Genomic DNA, 15,670 nt, shown 5'->3' with positions numbered 1-15,670 from the left:
GTCAGCTCCCTAACATGCACCTTGTAAAATATTGATCTGGAAGCTCTTGGATTAGAATTACTAAATAAAGTTCAAATTGTTTTCAAGTTCTAACAATGGGAGCTTGAAATGACATTTCATGTACCTGCATCTTTTTCTTGGATATAAACAGGTACAAATCAGGTTTCACTGACCCTAGATTGTAATAAGACCCTAGTCATACTCTTGTGTTAAAAGAACTACCAAGCTATAAGCTTGTATTGTTGTGGATGGCTGATTTTCTTCCATCCTCCATGTTCCTCCCATGAATGGGCCTCACAACACAAGCATGGTCAGAGGCAAGTAATCGTTGAGCAAGTTGCTCAGGTGGAAGGGAGGTTTGGGGCTGTGAAAAGCTCTGCATCTCCCCAGTGGTTAAAGCAGTCAGCAGTTACCTTTGGCCTCTGTGAGCTCAGCATTTTGCAGCTATTCATCCTCACTTCCCTAAAGAACCCTACAAAAGTTAGCAGCACAAACAACACGCTAGAGATTAGTGCAGCTCATACAAACGCACAGCAGCCCACTGGCAGCACAAGGATTTTTCTCTCCTAGGGCAGGGTCTATAGCAGGAGAAGCCTTCACAGACCTTTGCATAAATCCGGTCCTTAAAGAGACAGGAGAGATGATTGTCATCATTGTCAGCACGCAGAAGTTAACAGTCAGGTCACCAACTGCTAGTGACGCTGGAAAAATCGTTGGGAAGAGCATTTGTGTTTCAATTTCTTCCCTGGAACAGGCTTGCTCTTCTCAGCAGTTTCCCCTCGAGGAACATTATTATAAACAACTGTCCTATTTTTATGCAAATGCATGTTTTACAGGAGATAAGACAGCGATGATAAATTCTGCCCATTTCCTAACACTAGATGAGGAAAAAAAACCTCTACTCCATAAAAAACCAGAACTGTAATATCACTGTGTCACTCCTAACGGGGGTGAGATATATTCCCTTATTAGCAGGAACAGAACATCATTTGTCCTTGTAACAGGGTCTGCTTGTCTGGAAAGAAAAATCCTAGTTCATCATTTCATTGTATTATGTTTTTTGGTTGGTTGGTTTTGGTGTTTTGTTTTTTTGTGTGTGTGTGTGTGTGTGTGCACGTGTGGTTTGGGTTTTTTTATTTTGCTTGTTTGTTTAGTTTGGGGTTTTTGTGTGTGTGTGTGTGGTTTGGGTTTTTTTATTTTGCTTTTTTGTTTAGTTTTGGGTTTTTTTTGTGTGTGTGTGTGTGTGCGGTTTGGGTTTTTTTATTTTGCTTTTTTGTTTAGTTTGGGGGTTTTTTTTGTGTGTGTGTGCGTGTGTGCGGTTTGGGTTTTTTATTTTGCTTGTTTGTTTAGTTAGTTTTTTATTTTGTGTGTGTGTGTGTGTGGTTTGGGTTTTTTTTATTTTGCTTGTTTGTTTAGTTGGTTTTGTTAGTTTTTCCCAACGACTGAAATTTACACCAATGAAAATAACCAGGGATTCATCATGGGTTGACAATACCTTCAGATGAGTAAGGGGTGGTGTTGCACCTCCTCAGAATTACCAACTGCCTTGGGCAGAGGGCTGATAAAGGCTGCAGCCCAGCACAGCAGCCTCCTACACTTCACATCATCTCTGGGGTGTAAAATGGCACAAGATGTGCAGATTAGGAACCACCCACCCCCTGCTCTGCCTTACCTTGTCTCCTTGTCCTTGGGCATCACAGGCGAGCCATAGCCAAAGGCCTGCTTGTCGACGGGGGGTGGCACCACCTCAGCCATGCCCGAGAGGCCGAGGGCGCTCCGTGCTTTGGCATCCACAAAGGCAGGCTGGAGGGCTGGCTCCTTTTTGAAGGACTGGCGGCTGGGAGAGGCCCTGTCGGGCTGGAGGGTGTGTGTGGGGATGTGAGCGCTATGGTGAGGATGAATCTCCATCATCCTCACGTCAGCCAGCCTGTGGGGCGAGGCGGGAGGCGTTTTGGAGCCCAGAGTGGGCAAGTGGCTCTCCGGGTACTTCCGAGACTTCTGTCTGTACAAGGACTGCTCCAGCATTTCGGGCTGCACGGAGGGGTTGCAGTAGGCGCTCGAGGACCTCACGGCACCGCGGTGGTAGGCTACAATGTGATCGGGGACGTCCAGCGGGTGTCCGGAGTGGGAAGCAGCCAGGCTCATCCTCCCCTCGTGGTACAAGTAGGGGTCCCCGTACAGACCTTCGCTCCGGATCAGGGCGAGGGTCTTGCCGCTCACGTCCTCGTCTGGCTTCACGTCTCGCCTCTCCAAGATGGCACTGGGGCTGGGCGAGATGGAGCGCGAGGCTGGCACGCTGGACAGCCGGTCCCGGGGGATGGTGGCGTTGCCCGGCACGGGGCGGCCTCCGCCGTAGGGAATCCTGGACGGAGAGGGAGGCATGGAGTGGGGCACCGGGGTGGAGGGTGGCGAGCTGGGCATCGCGTGAGGAGGGTGGGTGGTGGAGCCGGGGCGGGAAGCACTCGGGCCATCGCGACCTGCATAAGCAATTTCCCTCTGCATCTGGGAAGAAAAGGAGAAACATGTGAGAGAAAAAAACTACTGAATGAACAGAACAGGATTTGGGCTGTGACAACCTGGACAACCACAGAGGGAAAAGGGAAAGGAAAACCAGCCCCCGAGATAAAATCATTTGTCTGCATAAACAAAACACTTCGGACCTGGGTGCCTAAAGAGAATAAGCACTACAAAGAGCAATACAATGGGCTCCACGAGAAAGGAAGAGGAGAGTTTGAAAAAGCTTTTGCCTATGCAAATACCATCTTACCCTGATCTGATATTCACAGCCAGTGCAGCTGAAATCAAGGCGCCAGGTGTTCTAAGTCCAGGTACCAGTGACAGAATTAAACACTTTATTGATCAGACACACGCTAGAGCTCGCTGGTGCCAAGACAGGAGGAAAATGCTGATGCTCTGGCATTACAAACAGACCTGAAGTCCTTAGACAAGAAAAATATACACTGCAATTAACTGGCCATTTGCTTCAGTGCAGGATTTAGCCTTTTGCTGATAACCTGATGTGGTCTGCATTACACAAAGGATACACAAAGCATAGGAGAACAATACACACAGACATTTATTGCCTGGAACACAGCTACACTGCATGGAAACAGTTTGATTCTGTAACACATGTGCCCTGGGTTTGCCTCACCAAAGGTAAGAGTGCTTCAGCCAGCTGGTGGAGCATACCCTCAGAAAATTACAGGACAATCTATCACAGTTTTGTAAGTAGTAGGAATGAGCAAGCAACCAAAGGAAAGGAAAAACTTCCATATTAGTGCCTTGTTAACAGAGGCCTTGGCAAACATCTACAACAGCTACATCTGTTCCTGAGACTGCAGCATCTCACCCCAGCAATGACCTCTCTAGATGGCTGAACACTGTCAGTGACAGAGGAGAAATTCTCCTTTCAAGCATCCTGTGCCTGCTCTGGTGCTGTTAGGGCAAGGAAGATAAACAGGAAGATGAAAAAGTCAACTGGGTTCCACCAACATGAGAAAAAATCCTACAGCTTCTAAAAGTTGTGTTGGCAGTTTCAGCTTCCATCTCTTCCAAGGGACTGCAGAAAACTGAGCGTCACCACGTTCCTAAAGTGACAAGGCACACACTCATGTGCACTGGAAGCAGCTGAGCTGAAATCCTCCCTATTCTTTCTCCCCTCTCACTCCTTGCTTTGACAGTATGATTGGAACCATTGTGGATACAGTGAGCCATGGCTGATGAAACAAGAAATCGTATTCTGTCCCTGCCCCATCACAGGATTTTCCACTGGGTAAGGGAGTTGCAGTGGCTGCATATACAAACAATGGATGTTCTCACCATGGCAGGCTAGGCACTTGGGAATTACAAATGACGTTCCCTAGGGCCAGAGATCAAAAGTCTGGAGTATCAGGTATCAGAAAGAAGAAAGGAGATAACCTGAGCGCAGCAGCAGCAGCAATAAAGAAGTGTAACAGAACAAAGGAGCATGCAGGGATGGGCCAAGTCATCAAGCCAAAGGGTAATATTGGAGCTTTTGAATTTGCACAGAGAATCACTGTAGTCTGGAATTTAAAATAAAATATCACCAAACAGTATTCATCAAATTATAAGTGGGCATTCAACATAGTTTTCTATGGGCCTGAAGAAACACTGTACCATACTGAGTTGTATTGTGCATTCAGCCTCTGGACCTGGGCCAGCAGAACTAAAAGACTCCTGCTGACTTGAGCAGCTTTGGGATCGTGCCTCCAGGGATAGGCAGCCCCAGATGTTTTGCACTAAGGGAATTAATTGCAGAAAGAAAATTCTCCTTGGTTTCTACTGTGCAAGCTATACCATGCCCTGTTTAGTTGCTTCAGTTAAAGCTGCAACAGATGCAATGGTATCTGGCACAAATCTTGCTCTGGGTTGCAGTAAGAGGAAAATTCCAACCATTGCCTTACAGTGAGGAGAAAATTTCCACGGGAAGCTTTGAAAGTAACAGGTTTAATTTCCACTACCTTCTAGGATTCATATTGCTCATTCATTTCTCACAAGCCCAAGAAATCTGTCAAAGAAGAATTACTATTTTCCACCCTAATTCCCGTACTTGAAGATGGAACTGAGGAGCTCCAATATGAGTCTGAGCTACTGCTTGAAGCCCTGTGTCTGAGCACTGACATTTGTAACACCATTTCCTTTTGCTTTAAAATACCACTTGGTGTACACAGCCTGAGTCAAGACCCCACTGTGCTGGGCAGGGCACAAACGCCTGGGCAGTCAACCCCTTCCTGAAAAGTTCCCTTTCTATTTTAAGCCATGACTCAGCCTTTGGGTGGAGTGTGCAGAAGGGGAGAGCAGAGCCACTGAGTCCATGGTGCCTGGGGCAAGTGCACTGGGGCAAATGGACTGGGCAGGGACATGTGCTGGGGACTGGGATCCAGGAAGCCATATTGGCTGGATTACAGTGTCTTCTACCACCTGGTTGGTAGTTTGTCTTTACAGTCATCTCTCTTCTTCAGGCTCTCCAGGTTCTTTGTTAATGGCAACTTTAAAAATGTGAATGATGCTCTCTTCTTGCTTCTCGTCTACACATCTTTTGGGAGCTGTTCAAGGCACACTGCTCTCTCTCACGTACACTTCACTTTCTGTGCTGCTTTTCTTCTCTCCTCCACCACAATACTCCCACGTTTCTCAAAGAAAACACACAGTTGGATATGAAGGCTGTCTTGAGCCACATCTTCTTGGACTTCAGCTGCATAACTTCTTCTGGAGAAGCCTGAGAGGGGATTTAATAAATGTTTCTAAATATCTGAGGGCTGGGGGTCAAGAGGGAGGGGACAGGCTCTGCTCACTTGCACCCTGGGATAGGACAAGGGGCAATGGATAGCAACTACAGCATAGGAGGTTCCACCTCAACATGAGGAGGAACTTCTTCACTGTGAGGGTCCCAGAGCACTGGAACAGGCTGCCCAGAGAGGTTGTGGAGTCTCCTTCTCTGGAGACTTTCAAGACCCATCTGGATGTGCTCCTGTGTGACCTGTGCTGGATTCTATGGTCCTGCTCTGGTAGGGGGGTTTGACTCGATGATCTCCTGAGGTCCCTTCCAACCCCTAACATCCTGTGATCCTGTGACTCAGGGACAGAGAAAGAGGCTACTGGGCATATCTGAGCCTCTAAATACTAGGTGCTGTCACAGCCAATTGCTTCGAGGGCAAACGGAAGACTTCAGTGCAAGCACAGGATCATGTGCAGCACTGTAATACGTTTGCCTGAGGGTGTGGTTTTCTTCAGCACACAGCTCTTCCTTGTTCTCCCTGCCTGTAGACTTTGCATCCTTGAAAGAGCAACTTGCTTTGTCAATCCTTAGGTTGAAACATGGCAAACAGCTAGCAACAATTTCTGTCTACATCTGCGGGGAAAACATCACTAAGAATCCTTCACCTTCGGTAGTAAAAAAAAGATCACACCACATTTAAACCTCTCTCTAGTGGAGGTTTTCAGCCAGCCTAACAGCACTTAAGTCTGTAAGATAAAGATTTGGATTTTTTTTCTACAGTAGAGCAATAAGGACACAACAGAGTGTGCTATATACCCAAAGGTGGACACAACCAGTTGTGTGCATTACATTAAAACCAGTTGGTATACTCAGTAACTCACTGTATTTTGAACACAGCAAGCTAGCAAACCAGCTACCCATCCACCCAGATGGGTGACTTTATAAAGAGGTCATCTTCTCAAGAGTCTTGCTCCTGGCAGCTCACACGCAGGGCAGGCAGTCCCAGCATCTCTGCATACAGCAGAATACAAAGTCCAGGCCTCTCCACCAGCCCCCTGCAAGGAGGACAGAGCCTGGCATGCTAAGCCTTACATGCCACAAACCTTACAGGTAGCAAAGCCCAGCCGCTGGCGATTCCTGCACTGCAGTCTGCTTTGGTGTCCACCAGCACCAACCCAACACTACACTGATCTTTATTCTAAATTTGTTAGAGCTGCTCTGTCTCATAGGTCACTCTGGTGATCTGTCCCAACATGGACATCTCACAGGGAAGAAGCTGTCCTTGCTTCTGTCTGTCCAGCTGCCTCAGCACATCACTCAGACACATGCAGCAGGCAGCAGACAGGGCGTGTGAAGCCGTGCCTGCATGCACACCAGGGCAATGCCAGCCAGCACTCAGCACTAAGCCTGCCACTGATTCATCACCAACCCTTCACCTCACCACACCATTATCTGCTAACATCTCATAGCAAAACTTGGGCAGAGAGAAAAGTAGGCCAGGTTTTCTGACCTGGCAGCCCTTCCCATTGCTCTCCCAGGCCTCACCTATGTCAACACAGATCACCGCAACTGACTTTGCCCCAAGGGCTTCAGCCTGCCAAAATACCTACATGGAACATATTCCCTAGATGGAACATATCCATGCACCCTCCTGGAGACACCCTGGAGTTCCCAGCAGACTCCATTAATCACCTCTCAGGCATGTGAAGCTATCACTTTTCTTACTCTCCCGTTGACACCCTGCCTTTGCCTGAGGAAACTGCAGCGATGCTCCTCAAGCTGGCTCACCCAACACTCAAGAGAGGAAAGAGAGGACACCTGCCAAGAATTTTATTGAGAGTTTTGATGAAAAAGCTGCAGAAATGTTAAATATTGATACAACACGAACACATTCATCTGGCTGTAGAGACCTTTAATGGAAATCGCTCCCCAGAAGAAAATCCTCTCAGAAGTGAGGAAACCCTTTTGCTTTTCTAACTGGGAAAGACTTACTTAAAGAAACCCAAACCCAACAACAATGCAATCCATTAGCTTGTTCTTTCCTCATAAAACCCACATTGACAGCTTTATTGTGCTATTTGTCCAAATCCCTCACTTTAATCAGTAGTTGCACTGTATGATACCATTTCTGTTGTGACTCATCTTTTGTTTAGGTTGCGTTTGGACAGCTGAAAACACAAACCCGGTTTTGCAAAACCCCGTTTAATGTTTTTTTAAATCAGGTCATTTACAATAAAGAAATGGTGCTTTCAAAAATTCCAGAATTGGTAAACAGCTTGAAAACTAAACTTTTGAAGTATCTGTGCCACCACTATCTGCCTGAAGCCAAATCTTTATGCTATCAGGCATCACCAAGAGCTTGTCACACTAGTCCGTTCTTCTCTTCTCACAGTATGCCCTTTCATTCCTATACATCTCCCCACTTTATTGGGTCATTACAGAAAGAAACAAAAAACAATAACAAGAAGCTGGCTGCAGCTGCCCAATGCCACCTTTGACAACAGCAAGCACATTAGCCTCATTTTTACCTTTTTCTCATCAGGAACTTTCCAGTGATAAATCCTTTCAGCAGGCAACGCTAATCCAAAAGAGCTGAAACATTTGGTAGAAACATCAGGAAAGACAGAAGCTGGCAAAAAAACACCCAGCAGATTTCAGTCAAACATTGACAGTGTTTCTTATCAGATAACTCTGGAGTGCTCTAGAGTTTTGGCTTTCCATATTCATAGAGCTGGGGCAACTTGCTCAGAGCCTGCGCTGGAGCAGGCACTTGGTATGTTTGGGGTGATCTCCCAGACCAAGTAGTAAGACATGCCAAGAGTTTCAATGTCCATCAGTCCTCAGCAATACTTCCAGACTAGAAGTTTATCTGGCAGTTTTTGTCCCCTGATGCCCAAGAGAGAGTTCAGACCATGAAACAGCTGATCTAGGCTAAGTCAGAGACCTTGCCTCAACAGTCTGGCCACACAGTAGAAGGCTCTAGGAGCTGCCAGGGCTCACAATTGTTTTTCATTATGGGAACCACATGCTGGTAAAATAAAACTGATTTCAAATGTTCAAACTTCACATGAATGGGGAATTCCAAGACTCAGATAGCTGCTCTTAACATGTCCCACAGATTTCCATTGTTTTTTTTTTTTGTTTTTTTTTTTTTTCCTGGATAATTTTCCAGACAAGGAGTTGCAGAATCCCCAAGAAATCTCAGTTTTTATTATAATTAATTTCCCATTCTTAGCATGTGTCTAGGTTTAACTTCTTTAGCTCCTTTTGCAGAGTTTTGGTATATGCTCAGCTGTAAAATTTCTGTATCACAGTGAAAGAAGAGTTGAGCTAAATACTCGTAACACCTATGAAATGGTAGTTTTCTAGTTCCAGTGACTGACTACACCAGAACAGAATATTTAATTGGACATATATGGAGATGGCAAGAGAACCATTGGCTTTTTCTCCTTCCATTTATGCTCATAATTCTGTTTATTTTTTTCTGTTTCTTAGGACGAGCCTGTGATGTTCCTTATCCACTGTACAGGCTCAAGGCAACCTGACCTACTTGAGGATGCCCCTGCTTACTGCAGAAGGAGTTGGACTAGATGACCTTTGGATGTCCCTTCCAACCCAGACCATTCTATGAGTCTGTCTTAAGTGATGGTGAATCCTCCCAGTCTTCCAGTTTCTATTTTCACAGACTTCTTTTCTTTTTTTTTTTTTTTTTTTGGTCAGGTTTGGCTGGCTAGAATCTGCCAGGAACAACACAGGAGAACAAGAAGATGATGCTCACTGTCAAGGGAGGTAGAGTTTAGAGCACACGAACATGACCCTCTAGGAAGCAGGCATCCTGAATGAACTTTCATCAGGTGTCATCACCACAGCACTGTGTATTACTACAGCGAGTCTCCACACCTTCCTGCCAGCTGTGCAGGGGTACACAAAGGTTCTGGCACAAGCACTACTTCATCCTCAAGAGCAGAACTTTTAGGATACCACATTGCAAGCTCAGCCACAACATCACTTCCCGTTCCATGCCACAGAGCATCGAACACAGGCTTAGCATTATTGAGCCTTATACCTATTTTATACCTGTCTTTCATGTACACTTGTGCATGAACCCAGTCCCTCCAGCAATCCAAATGTTTTACCTCAAGGTATTTTACATGTCTCAATATGTCCTTTTAAATCCCTGACTACATCTAAACTTAATACATCCCATATCCCAAAGCTCCCCTGGGGAAAACAAAGAATACCTACTTCACTTCTTACTGAATGTAAACCAGATCCATAAAATTCCAAGCTGACCACAAAACAAATGTGATGGCAGTATCAAAAATAACCTTTGATTGCTTCACCTTGCCTTTAAGCCAACGAGCAGGCTGAGGATGCAAACAAGCAGAGGGAAGAGCTTCAGAACAGATCCTAGACAATCTACTCTTTCAGGCATGCTTTCTTCAGCTATCCTGATGCTACCATGAGCATTTGTTTCTACAATTAAAAGCAGGAGCACTCTTATTACAACCCTTAGACAACATCATGACCTATGGACAAACAAAACAACCTTTGATGAGATTTTTGCTCTGAAATGGTTAAATCCACTTACTGTTGCATCAGGAAATCACTTGAATGGCTACTGCAGTGAGATGAACATTTGGTTCCACTTCTTCTAATAAAGCACTTCTTGTTTTCAGTCTTGAATCTAAATCCTCAGCCTATGGGGTAATATTTTGTACATCCATGTCTTCCGGGAAAAGGTTTTGAAACAGTAAAAATGCTCCTTGTTCCTTCTGCTCCGAACAGGGGCAGGCCATCTTGCTTTCCCTGATCATCTAAGTAATGCTGCTTCAACAGACTGAAGTACTTTTCCACATGACAGGCCTGCAATTTCTCCTCCCCTTCGAAATTAGTCACTAAATAACCTCCTTGGCATGTCACCCAGTCACTAACTGTGCAACACTTATGTGATTCAATCGCTCAACCACTTTTTAACGTGTGCCTATAAGATCTATAGAAAGAGACTAACGTGGAACGAAGCACAGGAGGGACTCACAAAGGGGAATGCCATAAATAAAATAGTGAGTAACCTTCATTGAGGCAAAAGGGTGCATTTCAAAGGCAACAATGTGAAGCACATACATATTCATTCCCCAACAGGTGAAGACCTACAATTATGGAGCAAACCCAGTACATACAATTGTAGAAAAAAACCCACAGCAGTGCTAACCCTCAGAAACTTTTCACATATTCACCCTGGTAGTGACATTTGGTGGAAGGAAGCACAAGCCCCTCCCATGGAGGAGGCTGTCTACTCATTAACCAGGCACCTGCATCGCTTGGCTAACCTGAACTTCAGGGCCCCTGTAAATCAATCTCGTTGTTATCTCTGCTGCACACCACACTAGCCATTATGGTTGGTTGTTGGCTGGTTTGCTTTAAAAAGGAGGCAAAAGCAAAATGAAAGAACAGAGAACAAAAGAGATGCTTTCCTGGCTTCCAACCCCTCATCTGAAAGATCACAGGATACAGAAAAAGTTGTCTTAAAAACACAGCATTCACAGTCTAAAGCAGATGGCACTTAAATATCACAGGGCAAAATCTCATCTCATAAGCCCTTCCTAGTCCTGTAATTACCTTTCTCAGCTTTGGGGGGGGGGGGGGGGGGATGTTGAGATTTTTATGCTGTTGGTTTGGGGTTTTTCTCCTTGGTTTTGTTTTCATGCAAGTGAAAAACTGCCTAGATCATCCGGAGTGGCATTCAAAGGAATCAAAACACAACTTAAGCACATGGCCATGAGCTAATACCACTGTAACAAAACAGTTAGAACGGGACCCGACTGACACTTCAGTGTCACAGTACTGCTCTCCAGCTCTCAGCCATTAGTGAGGGAGGCATCATTCATTTCCACTGCAGAAGGCAACCTGACACAAAGCATTTAACTGGACAAAGGCTGGAGCAGATGTGATAATCAGAACTAAAAATCCAGGTGTGCCGCTCCTTGCTACACCCAGCCCAGCAGCTGACAAGTTCTCCAGCTTTGTAGAGGGCTGCTGTGTATTCTGACATGTAAGGCAGGCTGTAAATCTGTGTGGCATTATTGGTCTTGACCAGAACTTCCCCAAATTTCTGTGTAGTCTAATGCAAACAGTCTTTTCAGAAATGGAAGAGATATTTCTTTTGTCTGGCACGTCTATAGTTTTCAGCTTCACTGTAAATCGTTGTACAATGTTTTCATTAGATGTTTGCACTAGAACCAGAATAAAGCATTGCTCTGGTGCAGAAACAACACTAAATCAATTTTTTTTGTAGTTCAAATTGAATTAGTCAAGGCTTGCTCCTTGCAGTGTAGGAGTAAAGCAGCATTTACCATTGCAGCATCTGGTTTGTATTTGGCAGGTTTAACTAACCAGCCAAGCATCCCCTTTTAATGAAGGGATGCATATACTTGACCTAGTTAAAAAGCTCCTTTGGTCTGCTGACCAACCAGGCTCAAAACCATCAAGAGGAAAAACCATAAGCACATACCCTAGCACACTCGGGTGCCACCATGCATGCTTTCCAACAGCTGCAGAGTACTCCCTTCCATCCATGTTCTTCCTTACAGGCCAAGAGACCTGCCATGAGATATCCATTATTATGCTAATAGGAAGGATTAAAAAGACCTTCCGAGGAGAGACTGAGAGAGCTCTCCTCTTGAAGAAGAGGAGACTGAGGAGTGACCTCATTCATGTTTATAAAGACATGCAGGGTGAGTGCCAAGAGGATGGAGCCAGGCTCTGCTCGGTGATGCCAAATGACAGCACAAGAGGCAATAGTGGAAGCTGAGGTATAGGAAGTTCCATGGAAACAGGAGGAGGAATTTTTTTCCTTGTGAGGGTGACAGAACACTGGAACAGGCTGCCCCGGGGGGTTGTGGAATCTCCCTCTCTGGAGATATTCAAAACCTGCCTGGATGTGTTCCTGTGTGATCTGCTCTAGGTGATCCTGCTCTGGCAGGGGGGTTGGACTGGATGATCTTTGGAGGTCCCTTCCAGCCCCTAATATTCTGTGATTCTGTGATTTCACTGCAGTGAACTGCAAGCTGGTAGGATGCATGTTTCCAATAACTGGACTTCAGCATCATCAAGTACATCCCAGAGCATCAGACATACTCTGAGTACTTCTCCATAGATCTGGCATTGTATGCAAGCCTCCAAGTACGTCTGATGCACACAAGAAGCTTTTCCATGAGAGGAATGAATCTTTTCATTTTGAAACACATCAGGCACGCCACCATGAACACCGCATGGATATATCATTACTGGGGCTGTAATTTAATGTGTAGGTTCTAACAATGCACACAAACCATTGGAGCATCTCTTTCCATTTCAATTACTTTATCAGAGCCCTCAAGCCTTGTCTAACTTGCCATGTATTATCCTGTGGGCAATTACTTGCTATATATTTGTTTGGAAGTACTGCAAGGAACAAGAGTTCACTGTCAGCTTAACCCCCTGTGTATAAACAAAGGGCATGCCCCTAAGAAAACCAACATCCTATGCTTCACTGAGATCAAGCCTGTAAGTTGAGGTTAGCTTATGACTTCCAAATCACTGCTAGTGTCTATATTAGTGATAGGCCCACTGATAAACCACCAGCCATCCTACTTTCTTCTTTGTTATTAACAATCCTGGGCTGTCGTACCTTCCCATCAATTTGCCCACCACATGAATTTATTTTCTGTTGGCTTCCCTCGTTTTTAAGCAGAAAAACCTCTTAGAGACACAACGTCAGTAAGACACACATTTAGAGAGCCAGAGAATGGTTGGAAGTCTACACAGGTGGCACTTATTGCTTGACTGCTGATCGAAGTTCTTTCTGTTCCTGATAGCAGCTCTTTTGGTTCTTATTCCCTTAATAATATTTTTATGGATGGAAAAAATTAAGCAGCTAATGCCCTGTACTGCTGTAAACATCCATTTCCTTGGGAGAAAATAGGGAAGCACTTACAGGGCTGGATTGCTTGTCACTAACTCAGGACTTGGGTTCATTCTCAGCACTCTGAAGCAAAGCTTGTGATGGACTCAATAAGCTTTTGCTTAAATGCAACAAGACGGTTCAGTCTAGGAGAGCCCAAATGGGCAGACAGTTTGCTAATGATGGCTTTTACAGCTGTACTACAAAACAAGCATCTTCTCCTGGTTTTTGGTGCCTAAGTTCTGTTTTTGTTTTTTTTTTTTAGGAGTGGGTTTTTTGTCAATGAAGGTCCCATGCCATCTCACCAGCCCTACAGCCCACCCATCTTTTAATTTTGAAAACCCACATTGTAGGATGACAAAAGGCTATGTATGGACTCACCTGCAAGATCTCCTAAATCTGCAGCCTCTGATACACAAAACTCCTGAAGGAAGCTGGAGAAGCACCATCAGTGTCTTTCTTCCCTCTGCTTAGGCAGGCACCACGACAGAAACCTCAATGTGGTTGTCCACTTTTTGCAATGGAAGGAGAGAGTCTAGCTCCTAGTTTTGTTTCCAAACATTCAGCAGAGGATGAAAAAGTGGTTGTATCCAACCCTGACCTCAGACTCAGCTGCTTCCCCATGGCAAAACTGGGGGAGCAGAACACAGACCCCCAAGATGCTGTTCTTCGAAAAGGGACTGAGGTGACACACCCCCTGCACCCAGCCAAGCTGTGCAGGCGCCACCCCACACTCCACACTGCTCTCCACAACCTCAGATAACTCTTTCAAAGTGGTCTTAAGTTTCCCTCAGTAGCTCTCCAGCCCCTTACCATATTTATAACTACATGGATGTGTGTGTTTCCTCCAAGACTGAAAATCCTGCAGAAGCTCTGTGAATCTGAGAGGCTAAGCTAAACAAACAGGGAAGGAACAGAACAGCCCTGCCTGCCTGACACATGCTGGATTTGAGATTAGGTACAGACTACACTACCTTCTCCCAAACACAGGTACTGTTTGTTATTCCCTCTGTTCACTGATCCCCAAGGCAGGCAGTGGAGCAGATATGTTCCACAGATATGTCTGCTTTGGGGTAGACACAAGCACCAGAAAGTCTTCTCCTACTTATTCCAAACTCCCTAATTCTTAAAAAAAAAAAAAAAAAAAACAAAAAACCCAAACAAATAAATAAAAAAGCCCTCCTAGACCACAGAGCACGTAAGTCCTAGCTAAAATGAACCACTCTAAAGGGGACAAACAGCTCTACAGCTTGGTAGGACAGCTGGAGCTCACAGTGTAGAGCAAGCTGTGTATGAAGCCTTTGACAAGCAGCATCTGTGCTCCAAGAGAACAGTGCTTCATTCTAATAGTGCTTCATTAGGGCCATCAGGATGATGAGGGGACTGAAGGATCTCTCTCACAAGGAGAGGCTGAGAGACCTGGGGCACTTTAGCCTGGAAAAGAGAAGACTGAGAGGGGATCTTATCAGTGCTGGTTGATATCTAAAGGGTGGAGATCAGGATGATGGGGCTGGGCTGTTCTCGGTGGTGCCCAGTGATAGGACAAGGGGTGAGAGGCACAAACAGAAACACAGGAGGTTTCACTTAAGCAGAAGGAAGAAATCCTTTCCTGTGAGGGTGCTGGAGCACTGGAACAGGCTATCCAGAGATGTTGTGGAGTTTCCATCTCTGAAGACTTTCAAAACTTCCTTGGTCACATTCCTGGGCAACCCTGCTCTAGGCAAACCTGCGTTAGCAGAGGGGCTGGACTAGATGATTTCCAGAGGTCCCTTCCAACTCCCAGCACTCTGATTCTGTGATACATGTCTTCCACATCAGCAGTACATTCTTGGTCTGCCCTTTGGTGATGGCAGATCAACATAATCAGGACTTTCAGACTTTTAGAGACTAAAAAACTAAAGGCAAGAAAGCACGAGTGGGAAATGCTGCGCTGGAAACTCTACAAGCCTCTCAGAATTCTTTTTAAGTTTACCAGTTCAAACACAGCCAACTCTCACCGGAGTCACATGGAGAAGGTTCTGTAAAACTGAACTATGACGTCAGGTCTGCTGCCTGTCTCCCTACCCTGTAATTTAAACCTCATGCTTCCCCCTCATTCCTGTAGCCAGTTAACAAAGACATTTTCCTAGCTGTAGGAAACGATCACAGCATGCATAGCAGACAGTCGTGCATAAAGCACCTCTCCAAAGTTAAGACAGCAACTATGAGTTGCTCTACATGGAGGATTCATCTCACCTGATGTTGCATTAAGAGGCAGTCAGCCAGGCATCCTCCAGAATTCCCTCCACATTCCCTTTACAGCTGGGTGGGACAAGCTGCCCTTTGGCGTTCCCAGCCTCTCACTGCTGACTGCAGTGGGTGGTGATTTCTACCCTAAGTTTACAAGGATTAGACTTTTTTCCTAATTCTCTCTCATCAGCCTGCCCATGTGTCTTTCCATTTAGCTCACTCTCTGCTCTGTTTTTCTTCTTCTTTTTTTTCCCTCTCCT

The 15,670-nt window shown here is 45.4% G+C and overlaps 1 protein-coding gene across 5 annotated transcripts in view; it reads right to left on the bottom strand.

Annotated features, from left to right (window-relative positions):
• KIAA1217 (KIAA1217 ortholog) overlaps positions 1–15,670 on the bottom strand; it is a 201,265-nt gene that overhangs the window by 53,230 nt on the left and 132,365 nt on the right. For all 5 annotated transcript variants that reach the window (XM_054390019.1, XM_054390021.1, XM_054390022.1 and 2 more), the window contains one exon: positions 1,673–2,502. In XM_054390019.1, the coding sequence (XP_054245994.1) occupies positions 1,673–2,502 (830 nt within the window). Of the gene's footprint in view, positions 1–1,672; positions 2,503–15,670 lie in introns of those variants that run through there.

The sequence above is a fragment of the Indicator indicator genome, chromosome 20 (assembly GCF_027791375.1).
Source record: "Indicator indicator isolate 239-I01 chromosome 20, UM_Iind_1.1, whole genome shotgun sequence".
Lineage (NCBI taxonomy): Eukaryota > Metazoa > Chordata > Aves > Piciformes > Indicatoridae > Indicator > Indicator indicator.
The sequence above is the reverse complement of the archived record's forward strand: the minus strand, read 5'-3'. Positions and strand labels throughout refer to the sequence as shown.